Source organism: Poecilia reticulata, linkage group LG16, assembly GCF_000633615.1.
Source record: "Poecilia reticulata strain Guanapo linkage group LG16, Guppy_female_1.0+MT, whole genome shotgun sequence".
NCBI classification, from domain to species: Eukaryota; Metazoa; Chordata; class Actinopteri; order Cyprinodontiformes; family Poeciliidae; genus Poecilia; species Poecilia reticulata.
In genome coordinates, this window is record NC_024346.1 from 5,749,379 (window position 1) to 5,761,357 (window position 11,979).

The 11,979-nt window shown below is 37.6% G+C and overlaps 1 protein-coding gene across 8 annotated transcripts in view; it reads left to right on the plus strand.

Annotated features, from left to right (window-relative positions):
• thsd7ab (thrombospondin, type I, domain containing 7Ab) overlaps positions 1-11,979 on the plus strand; it is a 224,881-nt gene that overhangs the window by 155,100 nt on the left and 57,802 nt on the right. For all 8 annotated transcript variants that reach the window (XR_535685.1, XM_008430970.2, XM_008430964.1 and 5 more), the window contains 4 exons: positions 5,047-5,162; positions 6,379-6,514; positions 7,670-7,773; positions 11,147-11,341. Coding sequence is in view for 7 of the 8 variants with exons in the window: in XM_008430970.2 (XP_008429192.1) it covers positions 5,047-5,162; positions 6,379-6,514; positions 7,670-7,773; positions 11,147-11,341 (551 nt within the window). In the remaining variant the exon portion in view is untranslated. The remainder of the gene's footprint in view (positions 1-5,046; positions 5,163-6,378; positions 6,515-7,669; positions 7,774-11,146; positions 11,342-11,979) is intronic.

Genomic DNA, 11,979 nt, shown 5'->3' on the forward strand with positions numbered 1-11,979 from the left:
ACACACACACACACACACACACACACACACACACACACACCGACTGTCAAAGCCCAATAGAAACGAGGGACACAACAGAGAAAAATATGTCAGTGCCTCAGGCTCGGTCTGCTATCATCCTATCAAGAAAGCTGTTATTGTGTGAGGGGGGTAAAAAACAACAATGTCGGCTTATTGATTGTGACAGTCTGTGTGCCGACTGCGACCAAATGGGCGTTTGTGTAATTGCGTAGGAATTTGTGAAAGCGGAGACTGAATGATCCGTGGTTATGCATTTCGACAGCATCAATCTTAAACTCTGTGAGCCATCTTGTCTAATTGAGTCTGTGTTTGTTTTCTGACATTGCTGAAAACTCCTGAGACCAAAAGACAGCAGCGAACTCGTCCTTGAAGATCCGTGACTGATTCATCTTAAATTAAACAAAGCATTTTCTTGTTTTGTAGTCCCTAATTTTGATAATGAAATTAATTAGCCTTATCTGCTCCCAGCAGGATTTCTTTTTATGTGTGTGCACTTGTAACTGCTTATAGTTCTTTGCCTTAAATCTGTATCCTTCATCCAGCTCAACCATTTACTTAGTCATTTCAGAAAATGGGCTCTTGTTGAATAGATCCGATTAATGGAAGACATCTTGTTTGTGTTTCTACAAATGGTGACATTTGAGGATCTGTCTGTGGCTGTATTGCTTACTGGAACCAGTGAGGATGTTAAAACCAGTTGCTGTTTCTGGGTTCACTGAAGTGTAGCCCATTTTAAGCTAAAGGGAAGTGACACAGAAAAAGAAATGGTGCCGCTGGGGTGAAATACTCCCAGCTTGTTGTACAAACAGCAAAAACAGCGTGATAAGTAAAGATTAACGATTTTCACAAACAAAAGAAGGCGCAAAGAAAAGAAAAAACACAATGGTAGAATGGAAATATAATTAAAAATGCATTGATGACATTAATACAAATAGCTTCACACCCCCACAGACAACCTCATGCTCCAAATATTCTGGTTGTTGCTGTATTTTAGACATAAACATTGGTTTGGTTTTTGTGCCTCTGCATAAAATGGGTTCATATTTCAATTTTAATATTAAATTCTTTAATATTCATCTTCTATAGCAAGGTTATAATAATAAATTAAGAGAAAAAAGGAGAAAAGGCCACAAATACTGCAAATAAATGTACAAATTCCATTAAAGATCCCTAAATCTAATATAAAAGTTTTACAAACAGCAATATTTAACACTTAAAGATTTAGGTAATGCTTTACATTCAATAGTACACCTGGTTTATAAATCTGTACTCAGATAAAAAAGTATCAGACTTAACTTGTTACTGCTGCAAATCGCAAAGACAAGTGGGATTTACTGACTCTCATGCTCAGCAATCAGAATAAGGAATTGCTAGCATGTTACGTAGCATTAGCATTGTGTGTATTTGTATCAGTGCAATGACAAGTCTCATCCAGAAGAAGAAGCAATTTAATTTTTATGTTTTATTTTCTGATAATAAAGGAATTATTTAGACTTTCTAAAGCAATCCACACCAAGTTAATGCAAGAATGTGTTGTCATAGCGACGCCTCACTGAAAACCCGCCTGTTAGTTTCCACATGAAACGTACAAACTTCAGGTTTCTCCACATATGGGGGTCGTAATTGAGTAGGGTTGGAACTGTGGCGTCGTATAATATGAATATGGCAAGCTATTTGTGTTTTTATTCCATGTCATTCTAAGTTCTGTAATTTAACACCATGCTATTTTCCCATTCCATATTCGGTCATATGCTTACAGAGGTTTTCATCATTTGTATTGTCTGAAGACGTAATGATAAATTTTGCTTCATGTAGTTGCCTTACTCAACTTTGTTTTACATAGTTAAAACACCTGGAGAAAATTATAAAATATCTTTAAAAGTACATAAAACTCTCAGTTAAAGAATCAGCTTTTGTTTGGAGATTTTCCATGATAAATAACCATGATATCACATGTAAGAAGCAATGTGAGCACAAAATGAGCTCACGTTTTCCCCACACATAAGCTTAAATTTATTGAAGAGTCTGCTCAACCGAACACATGATTTTTTTTTTTTAAGTGGCAGAGTCTGATTTGATGAAGGGGGAAATAATTATGAGGCTTTAAATAAAACAACCCACTTCATTGAGTTTGCATTGCTCTTCATCAGATATATTTATTTTTCCCTTACTTCCAAATTAACGGCCTCAGCTTCACATTCAGTAAAATTGAGCTCCATAGCAACACTTTTAATCCTGCGTCTACTGTTATTTCAGTAATTTTATATAATCACAGGAAAAGATGGACTGAATGAGTTTAGTTAACTGTTTTATTTGGCTTCTCCTCTGAATAATGAATGAATAAAATTAGAATTAATAACAATATGTGGCATCTACAACTAAGGACCTGGAAGTCTAACAAAAGAAACTCTAAACAGAGATTATTGGTCATCTTTTTAACTCATAAACCCAAATGTTATATGGTTTGTTCTGAAACTGATTCTAATTCCTGCTGATTAAGTATTTATGAAACTTTGACTGCCTGGAGTTTTAAAGAGAATGATGCTAGTTCAAGATTCGATTCACTAAAGGCCCCATAAATCACACAGACTTGAGTAAATACATGCACTTTGAGGCTTTTAGCCCCGCAGTCGATACTGTTGTTTTCCTGAAAGCCTCAGAAGAACATGAGATGGAAAGGAGACACCAAGTAGGTGAAATCTGTGAAAAACATTCACACTTGAAAAGTAGATCTGTTCGTTCTCTGAGGCCTGCGTATTAAAGGGGATATAATATGCAAATTTCACATTTTTCACATTTTTGTACTTCCACTTTGGTCTCAACTGCTTATAAAAACAAACAACCCAAGCAATTAAAAAAACACACAACTGTTTTCTGGCAATAAGTTCATGTCTATTAGCGTCTATAAAACGAGCCACATTTGACTGGAACTACGCTGTTACCTAGCAACCCCAACAAAGCTCTGCCTGTCACCTAGCAACACCAGTTAAGCTTTTGCACGTTTGGTCAGCTTGTTTTAACGCTGTATGAGCTGTACAATGGCTGCTGGAAAAGACGAGCGCTTTTTTTTGTTTGTTTGTTTGTTTGCTTACCATCCAGAAACCACTTGCTGCATTCTTATTGGTTGTGCAGGAGGCTCTACTTCTGCTTTTCAAAGATATACGGTTTCATATTTGCACATCTGTTTGCAACTATTTTCACACGCGAGTGTAAACATCGAGTTGAAGGGGTGTGGCCACCAGCAGCTTATTTAGCTCTAAAACAGCTCATTCTGATAGAAACTCAACATCAGACTAAAATCTTACTATCTAAGAATGATTTCACAGAAAAAGATTAATGAGCATGTTTTGTATCTATCCCAACCTTTTCAGGGAAATATAATAGGTCACCTTTAAGTCTTATGAGTTGCAGAACAAAAAATGAACTCAATCCTTTAAATATTTAAAATTACGAAGGATTAGGTGGAGACACGACGCTGATGATTGGATACCATAATAAGGGAACCTTCGAAACGTATCTGAAACATTACGCACAAAGACCAAACTGTATTAATCAAATAATCACTGCCATTCAAAATGCAGTTGACGTTATAATCGTTTTCACAGGTTTGAACTAAACATTAATTCAACTTAACCTTCTTTATGAAAAGTTATTTTGCCTTTTCTCTTCCTCAAACTGACGTTGAGTTTTACTTCACTCCTTAAAGCAGCACAGAAGTTAACTTCACAGGCCGACAGGCAGGAACTAGCAGTGTTGGTTTTTCAAAATAAAGTAAATTTTAACATTTCATGACATTTAAGCTCCAATTATAGTTAGTGTGCAGATATAGGCTGTTTGTGTATATCTCATTCACTTCACATTGTTTTAGCATATTTTAAAAGCAACTTGATTCGGAAGTTATGGCAGCTTTTATGTTGCCATGGCGATGTGCCACATGTAGAGGAAACCCTAAAATATATGTAGGATTTTTATATGATTATTCAGTATTTTGTTCTCCTTTTGTTCTTCTTATATATATATATATATTATAGATCCCAGGATGTAAACCAAACAGACTGAATTCTGGGACATCTGTCTTTCTGCTTCATCGGGTCCAAATGGCAACGCTTGTGTCTGAAATAACCTGCAGAAATACACACGTTTACTCGCTTCTTTATGTGCAAGAGTCTCCGCAAATGCAGAAAATCTAGCTGCCCCGCTGCATCCAGCAGCTGTTTACTTCGTTTGGACCATTCACTTTTATGAAGACACGAGAGGATTTGTTCTGCTTGAGAGGGATTTAGCTTCGTCTATTGGTATTAAAAATAAACCTCTCCTGGTGTTGCCTGTACATTATTGCAGTTTGCCTGTCAGGCTCGCTATCGTTCCGCCGATAATGGCGCGTTAACGAGCGCGGAACGCCGAGAGGAGGCGCTGATCGTTAGTAATGTTAGCCCTGACCCAGACGACGGCGGAGTCGGCCCAGGTGAAAACGGCCTGCCGCTTCCGGACCAGTTAGACTGGATCACAGAGATGGGATTACCAGCAGGTCTATCACGACCCATTTCTGTTGTTCCAGTGGTACACGCAGGAGACCTAAGGTGCTTAAATGATGGTAGATTAAGCATCACCCTTGGCCTGAAAAACCTTGGCTTGACCCCATATTCTGTAGGTTGAAAGGGATTATTACTCACTGATAGTTAAATCCATTTATATATGGACTCTATGCAGCGTCACAGGAGCAAGATCCCACCCCCATGTCGCCGCTGGAGGCCAAAAAGCTGCTCACCGCTGTTTTATTTCACTTAGACATTTTCCGCATTTTATAAATGTAATGATCTGCCAATGGAAGGAATTATTGACTTTAAACAAGCTCCTATATCTTGCTGAAAAGTTATGTATGAGTTAATTTAGTCTTTTTTTAAGTGTACTAAGGTATTTCCACGAGAAACTAGACCAAAAGTACTTGGTAAAGTTTTGTGTGTTTGCAGTGCACTAGTTTTAATCAATAAGTGTCCCTAATTATGTGTGTGTTTTGTGTTTCAGGTGTCCAGAAGGCCCGCGCCCAAGCACGATGCGACCGTGTCAGCTGCCTTGCAAGAAGGACTGCATCGTGACTCCTTTCAGCAACTGGACTGAATGTTCGGTTTCCTGCGATTCAGGTGCACAAAGCGAACACAAACACAATCCTAATGCAATCCTGCCTCATATATTCTGACCTTTTAAAGAAGTCATTTAGGTTTAAACGCGGCGTGGTTTGGACTCTTCAACCCGAGCCTCAGACGTTCGCTGCCTCGCTCACGTCTCGTTAAACATAATTAATGTGACAGATTGGCGTGAGAGACGACCTTTGGGCCGACCTCTTTTAGTACGTCTAGCAGCTCTGCTTGCCTTGGGCCACAAGTGTCAGGAAGTACCAAGTGTTATTGTTTTCATGTTGTGAAAGCTGAGGTCTGCCTTCGTCCAGATTCTTCTACAAGCGGAAAAACAGATTTGCAGCTTTGGATCGTTACTGTCTGTATGGAGTTTCATGGTATAAATATCTACTTCTGTGTATTTTACATGTATGCTGCTAATATTAGCACTATTTAGAGCAACTTCTCCAACTTTCCAAAACATTTAACAAACTTGAAATTGTCCCTACGATAACAAAAAAAATTATACGCATCTTGAAATGAAAATATTAGCCTCTTAACATGCTTATTGTTGTCGTCTTTATTCATCCTATTGAGAAAGTTGGTGCTGTTTTCTAAATGTGACAAAACCATGAACTGCAAAAACAAGAAATCTTACCAAGTAATTTTGGTTTCGTTTCTAGTGCAAATATCTTTGTAAAATTAATGCACAAGTAACGTTTCAGTAAAATATTGGAGCTCGTTTTAAGTCAATAATTCCTTAATATTGGGGAAAAAAGTCCCAATGGCAGATTATTTCACTTACAAGGTATTTTTTTTATTATTATTAATGAAATAATCTGCCAGTGGATCTAGTACTCTTTTCATTATTACTGAGTTTCAGAATGAAACAAATAAAGAATTGTTGATATGTTTTCTGCGTTTTCCTGGTAGGTACATCATTTTGAGTTGGTGATTTTACTAAAAAAAAAGTTAGCAATCCTGATTTAGAGGGTTGTTTGATCTTAATGAGACACTTCAGTGCCTCAGGCACAGTAAACACCACAGAGGTAATCCTGGGCATTAACACAGCCTAGCTGTTTAATTTAATGTATCATTGTTGTTGGAAGTAATCAGGTGTGAGGGACGCATAAGACAGCTGTCCAATCAGAGTTTACAGAGGCGCTCCTGCTCTCCCTTTTTCTTATCTTTACTCTCAGGTCCAGTGTGTTCCCTGTTTTTACCCCACTGATTGTCTGTCCAGGTGGTGAAGCTGTGAAGAGAAAGCAATCAAGGAGACGTCTGGTCATCCAGACGCCTTCTAATGGAGGACAGGATTGCCCGCTGGTGCTTGAAGAGGAGAGGGACTGCGAGGTCCCCAAAGTCTGTCCCGGCTTCAGGTACAAGCAGCGCCGTGCTCCCGGTGGACGCTTACAATAAAACCGGGAACTTTCCGGAAACTTTCAGGTGTTTTTACTTCATACTAAATAAACTACACGTATTCTCTGTCCAACTGTTTACTGGTTTTTAAAAACATGTTTGAAATAATTAAATAAATGAAATTTGCTTACATTTTTATTACATTTTCCTTCCATATTGAATCACTGAACTAAATAAGTTAACTTTGAAACCTGTTCTAAGACGTAAGTGCTGATGAGAAACAGATTTTTCTCAGCTTTCATGGCAAAAACACAAAATATTACCAATTATTTTGTCTACTTTCTAGTGCAAATATCTTCGCTCACTTGAAATAAGTCAAAACTAATCTAGAAGTAACTTTTTAGCAACAAATAGAAGCTTATTTTAAGTCAGTTATTCCTTAATCTTGATGAAAACATTCCAGTTTCACAGGCAGATTGTTTTACTGACATGGGAAAAACATCATAAGTGGAATAATCTGCCTGCGTAATTAGTATTTTTCCATCAATGTCAAGGAAAAATGTTAAGGTAAAACCAGCTTCTTTATTTTGCTGAAAAGTTGCTTGTAATTTAGTTTTCTCTTATTTCCATTGTACTAAGATATTTGCACTAGAAAGTAGATAAAATACCTGGTAAAATGTTGTGTTTTTGCAGGGTTTTTTCAAGTTTAGATTTTAGGATTTACTGGGTTGCAAAACATTGAAAAATGTAGATGTTTCATTATCTTTGTCAAAACTGATGAAAAATGTCACCAAGCTACAAATCTACTTCCTGTAATGCAACAATACAATTTTCCCAGCTCAGTGGAAACGACAGAGCTAAAAGAAAAGCGCCAGAAAATTCCCAGCTTCTTTGAAAACGTTCCTGCAGGAAAAACCCAATTAAACATACAAAGATTTAATATTTTTACGCTTGGAAAAGAGATCTTAACCTTCTCAGGAACTATTGGTAAAAAAATGGCTTTGGACATAGATTTGACAAAAATGTAATGAAATTCTGCAAACATCTTTGTAACTTGAAATGCGCATCATAAACTTTATGAAAACGTATCTTAAAATGTTGAAATCTTTTGCGTGACAGCTTCAACATTACGACATGACTGCAGTAAATCACTCATGACTGAACTTTATTCTCAGGTGGAAAACTCATAAGTGGAGGAAGTGCCAACTGGTTCCTTGGGTTCTCAGAAAGGAAACCCCAGGCGCTCAGGAGACGTGCGGACCCGGACTTCAGACCCGAGGTACCAAAACAAATATTTTCATCTCCTTGTTTTTCATTTTGCATTGATTTTCTTTGACGTGTGGGTGATTTTTCACTCATTCATCCCAGTAAAGCCCTGGTGCTTTCATATGCCAGTGTAAAACAGCAAGCTCTCCTGAGATTTGGATGGAAATATTCTCACATCCCCATGCGCGCGCCTCTGGAGACCGGTTTTCCAGTCGAGAGTTGTTCCACTGATTATATTTTTCCCCCACCTCAGGCTCGAGTCATGCAATTTTAATCAAATGTCTCTTGTTGGAATTTAGGGGAAGATTTTGCAGCTTTCCTTTAAAAACACACCGGTACATTCCCCAGTTTATCCTCGCTTCATGCATATGTGACGAGTACTTTAAAGCAGAAAGCATATTTCTCCCTGCTTTGCTGTAACGTATAGTCCAGGGAAGCTTTCATAAGGAGCCAATTTCAAGGGGAATGATCAATTTCATTATGTTCCACCTCCAACAGGAAGCTGTTATTAGTTCTTATTTTGCTGTTTCTTCTCCCCAACCTCACATTATTACAGGAGAGAGTCAATCTGGTTCTAATCTGCTCTGAGGTCCATCGTTCAGAACAACGGCGAGGATTTGTTTTTCACATTTTCTCTGATTTTATATAAAGATGATCCAATCTGATATTAATACATGAATCTATATAGTGAAAAATATTCTAGGTTGCTGGCAATGTGCCCGATCCGTAAGAACAGATCTATTCGTTGTAATTCTATGCTTTGTTCTCTGAGTGATTTATTTTACGTCAAATTTACAATTCCTAATTGGATTTTCTGAACCATTTGAAACTTGTTGTTTTTGTCAGTTTCAGTTTCTTTATTATTTATTTTAAACTTCCTGTTATTCTCCACTGTCTGAACAAATGAAAGCTTTGTTGTTTTCACATGTTTGGCTGAGTTTGTGAACCTTTTTGTGTGTTTAAGTGAGCTGTACTGGTGCAGGGATGTCAGATAAATGTGTGTTTCAGTACCAGAAAATTGTACTCAAGTAAGAGAAGCACTACATCTTTACTCAAGTAAAAGTAAAAAGTAGCCATCCAACAAATTACTGACGAGTAAGAAAGTATTTGCTACTCAAGTACTGAGTAACTGATCAAATTATCAATCATTTAATATTTAAAAATTACATCATTAGATGGATCAAATTATAAAGTTATGTGGAAATTGTTGTATTTTAAAGACGAAAATGACAAAAATTCATATAAGTAACAAAAAATAACTAAGTCAGGCCAAATAAAATGTTTCTAAATTAGTTTCTTTCAATAAAAACCTTTAACAAAACCTGCAGGTGTGTGTCTCTGTCTGGTGAATTTTTGGTTAAAACATGTTTGTTTTTCATTCAGTGGGTAGAAAATCCAGTAAGTAAGAGCAGAAATACTTCATAATGAAATTACTCAAGTAAAAGTTTAAAGTACAGAGTAGTAAAAAATACTCCTAAAAGTAAATCTTTTCAAAAATGTCACTCAAGTAAATACAACTGATTAAATGTAACTAGTTACTACCCAACGCTGTTCATTATATTTATTTATTAAAAAGATTTATCTGTATCAAATAGAAATAGATGTTCATGTCCCACAGTGGCACAGACTAAAAAATAAAATACTGTACAGTAAAAGCAAAACTTCAATATCCCTAATTTTATACCTTGTGACACTTTGTCACTTTTGTTTTTGTTATTGACTCAGATCAAAGGAGAAACTCTTACATCCTGATATTTACCTGTAGAGACTCTCACCTTAAAGGCAGAAAAACACAGCAGAGGCTCCATTAAACACACAAAGCCACAAACAATAAGACGTGACCTCACACGCCGATAGACAGAGGCTTTCCGAACCAGCAGCAGCACCCACGGGGGTTTGACCAAAATGTGCTCAGAGATTGATTTCTCCATAAAGGTACAGCCCTGCAGAACGTCTGCGTCACAGGAAAATGAAATACTGCAGCAGCGCTTGCAATTCCCTTTATTGAAGGAACAAAGAGCAGGAGGATGCAGCTAAAAGCTAATTGACTTGTGGCGTTTTAAGCCAATCGAAGCGCGGACGCATTTGTGTCTGCCTCCTTTCGTAATTGTTTTTAAACCTCCCGTGAGATTCAATCTGAATTTGCAGCTCGGGTTTATTTTTTGTTCAGGTGTTCTTTAAATGAGATTTATTGAACCAATTTTCATAAGGTGACACAATTTTCCAAGGTGTTAATGGAATATGTGTGACACTTTCAATCAAATCACCAGAGGGATGCGCACTGCACCTCTTGCTGCATGGAGAGCGTCCGCTTCTCTGCGAGCACTTTGGTGATTCATAAACTAAAAGTATTTTAAAATCCAACCTGTGAAACGATGTTAAAACTGGGGAGATGTGCTTTGTTTTTCTAGTTTTAGGGTTTAATCACACCAGTCCAGTTTAGTTTGTTTTAATTTAACTCTGGTTCATTTGTCTATAAAGTCCAGTTTGTTGGGGGAGCTGTGCACTGCAAAAACAAAATCTTACCAAGTAATTTGATGTAGAAGCTTGTTTTACTTTATTTTAAGTAAATAATTCCTTAGTATTGATGAAAAAGTGTTTGTTCTATTGGGTGATAAATTAACTGATAACATGGGAAAATGTCATTATACGTTAAATAATCTGCCAAAAGAACAAGAACTTTTTCATCAATATTAATTAATTATTTGCTTACAACAAGCCTCTTTTACCTTACTAAAAAGTTACTTGTAAATTAGTTTTGTCTTATTTCAAGTTTGCTAAGATATTTCCAACAGAAATTAAGCTAAAATACTTGGACCAAATATTTTTGGTCTATAAATATTAGACCAAATAGTCTAGTTAGTATTTCATAAATTTGGTAAAAAGTTTGGTCTATTTTGATCAAAATTGCTGTGGTAAAATATTTGTTTACATTTTTGGAAGAAGGAAGTTGTGCTGGTCTTCTTCAAATGTGGTTTCCTTTAGTAGTTCTTGGTGCAGCGCCACCACAGGTGAGGAAGGGAACAGCTTTTTCAATTATTTTGGATTGTTTGACACAGTGCAGTGTGAATGCGAACCACAGCAGTTGAAAATGTAACAAATGTTGCAGTTTTGGTCCCCAAACAAACCAAGTCTACTGGACTTTCAGATGTGAAAACACAACTTAAGCACTAAACTCAAACTTTTCCTCCTTTTTATTTGCTAAATCTGAAGTTGCTCTGATCTCCTCCTAACTGTGCCCAATAATAAAATAAATTCTACTGCATAACATGATCTTGAACAACTTTTTCATGTCCGGCAAGCAGTTTGTTAAACCACTAATAAATACTAATGTCCTAATTTATGCACTTTTTCTCTTTCTCCACAACCTCCTCTGATTGTTCCAGCTGTGTCCTGCCGCCAGCTGGACGGGACGCAGGCCGACATCAGCGAGTGCCTGAAGTCCGCCAAGGCCATGCCCGCCATCACTCAGCGCTGTCAGCTACCCTGCCAGGATGACTGCCAGTTAACCAACTGGTCCAAGTTCTCGTCCTGCACAGCTGACTGTGTGGGAGTCCGCACCAGAAAGAGGGCATTGATAGGTGAGGACTGGGGGATTCGGCTCGAACAATGAGCTGCTGTGAACCCGTCTCGAAGACGCTCGTTTTCTCTGTAGGTCCGTCTCGGTGAGGTACCACTCAGAGTGACGTCTCGGCAGGAAAAGAGTGAATCTGAAACTGTTTATCGGCTTCAGCAGAGTTGGGATGCTTTCTGGTCATAGAAATCAAACCACAGTGTTGGTGCAGTGAATTGTGAAGTATTAAGAGTAGAAAACTTTAAATGTGACCTACTAAGCTTCCTTTACCAGGTTAGCATAGGTTTATGGGTGACAAAAAACTCATTCATTACATTATTTGCACCAAAGCATTCTTAGATAATATTTTAGTTCTGTCTGTTTTGATTTCCTTTTAGCTTCTTTTAGGACGTCTTGTCACTTTCAATTCTAATAAGCTGCTGCTGGCCACGACCCCAACTCAGCGTTTACACTTGCCATAAAAATGGCTGCAAACGGATGTGCAGTTATGCAACCGTACATCTCTGACAACAAAACACTTGTCTTTTTCAGCAGAAAACCAGTTGACTAGACGTTCCAGAACTCACCTGGGGTTGCTGGAAGACTTTGGGTTGGGCTGGGCTTCACTGGGGTTGCTAGGTAACGTGCTGGGCTTCACTGGGGTTG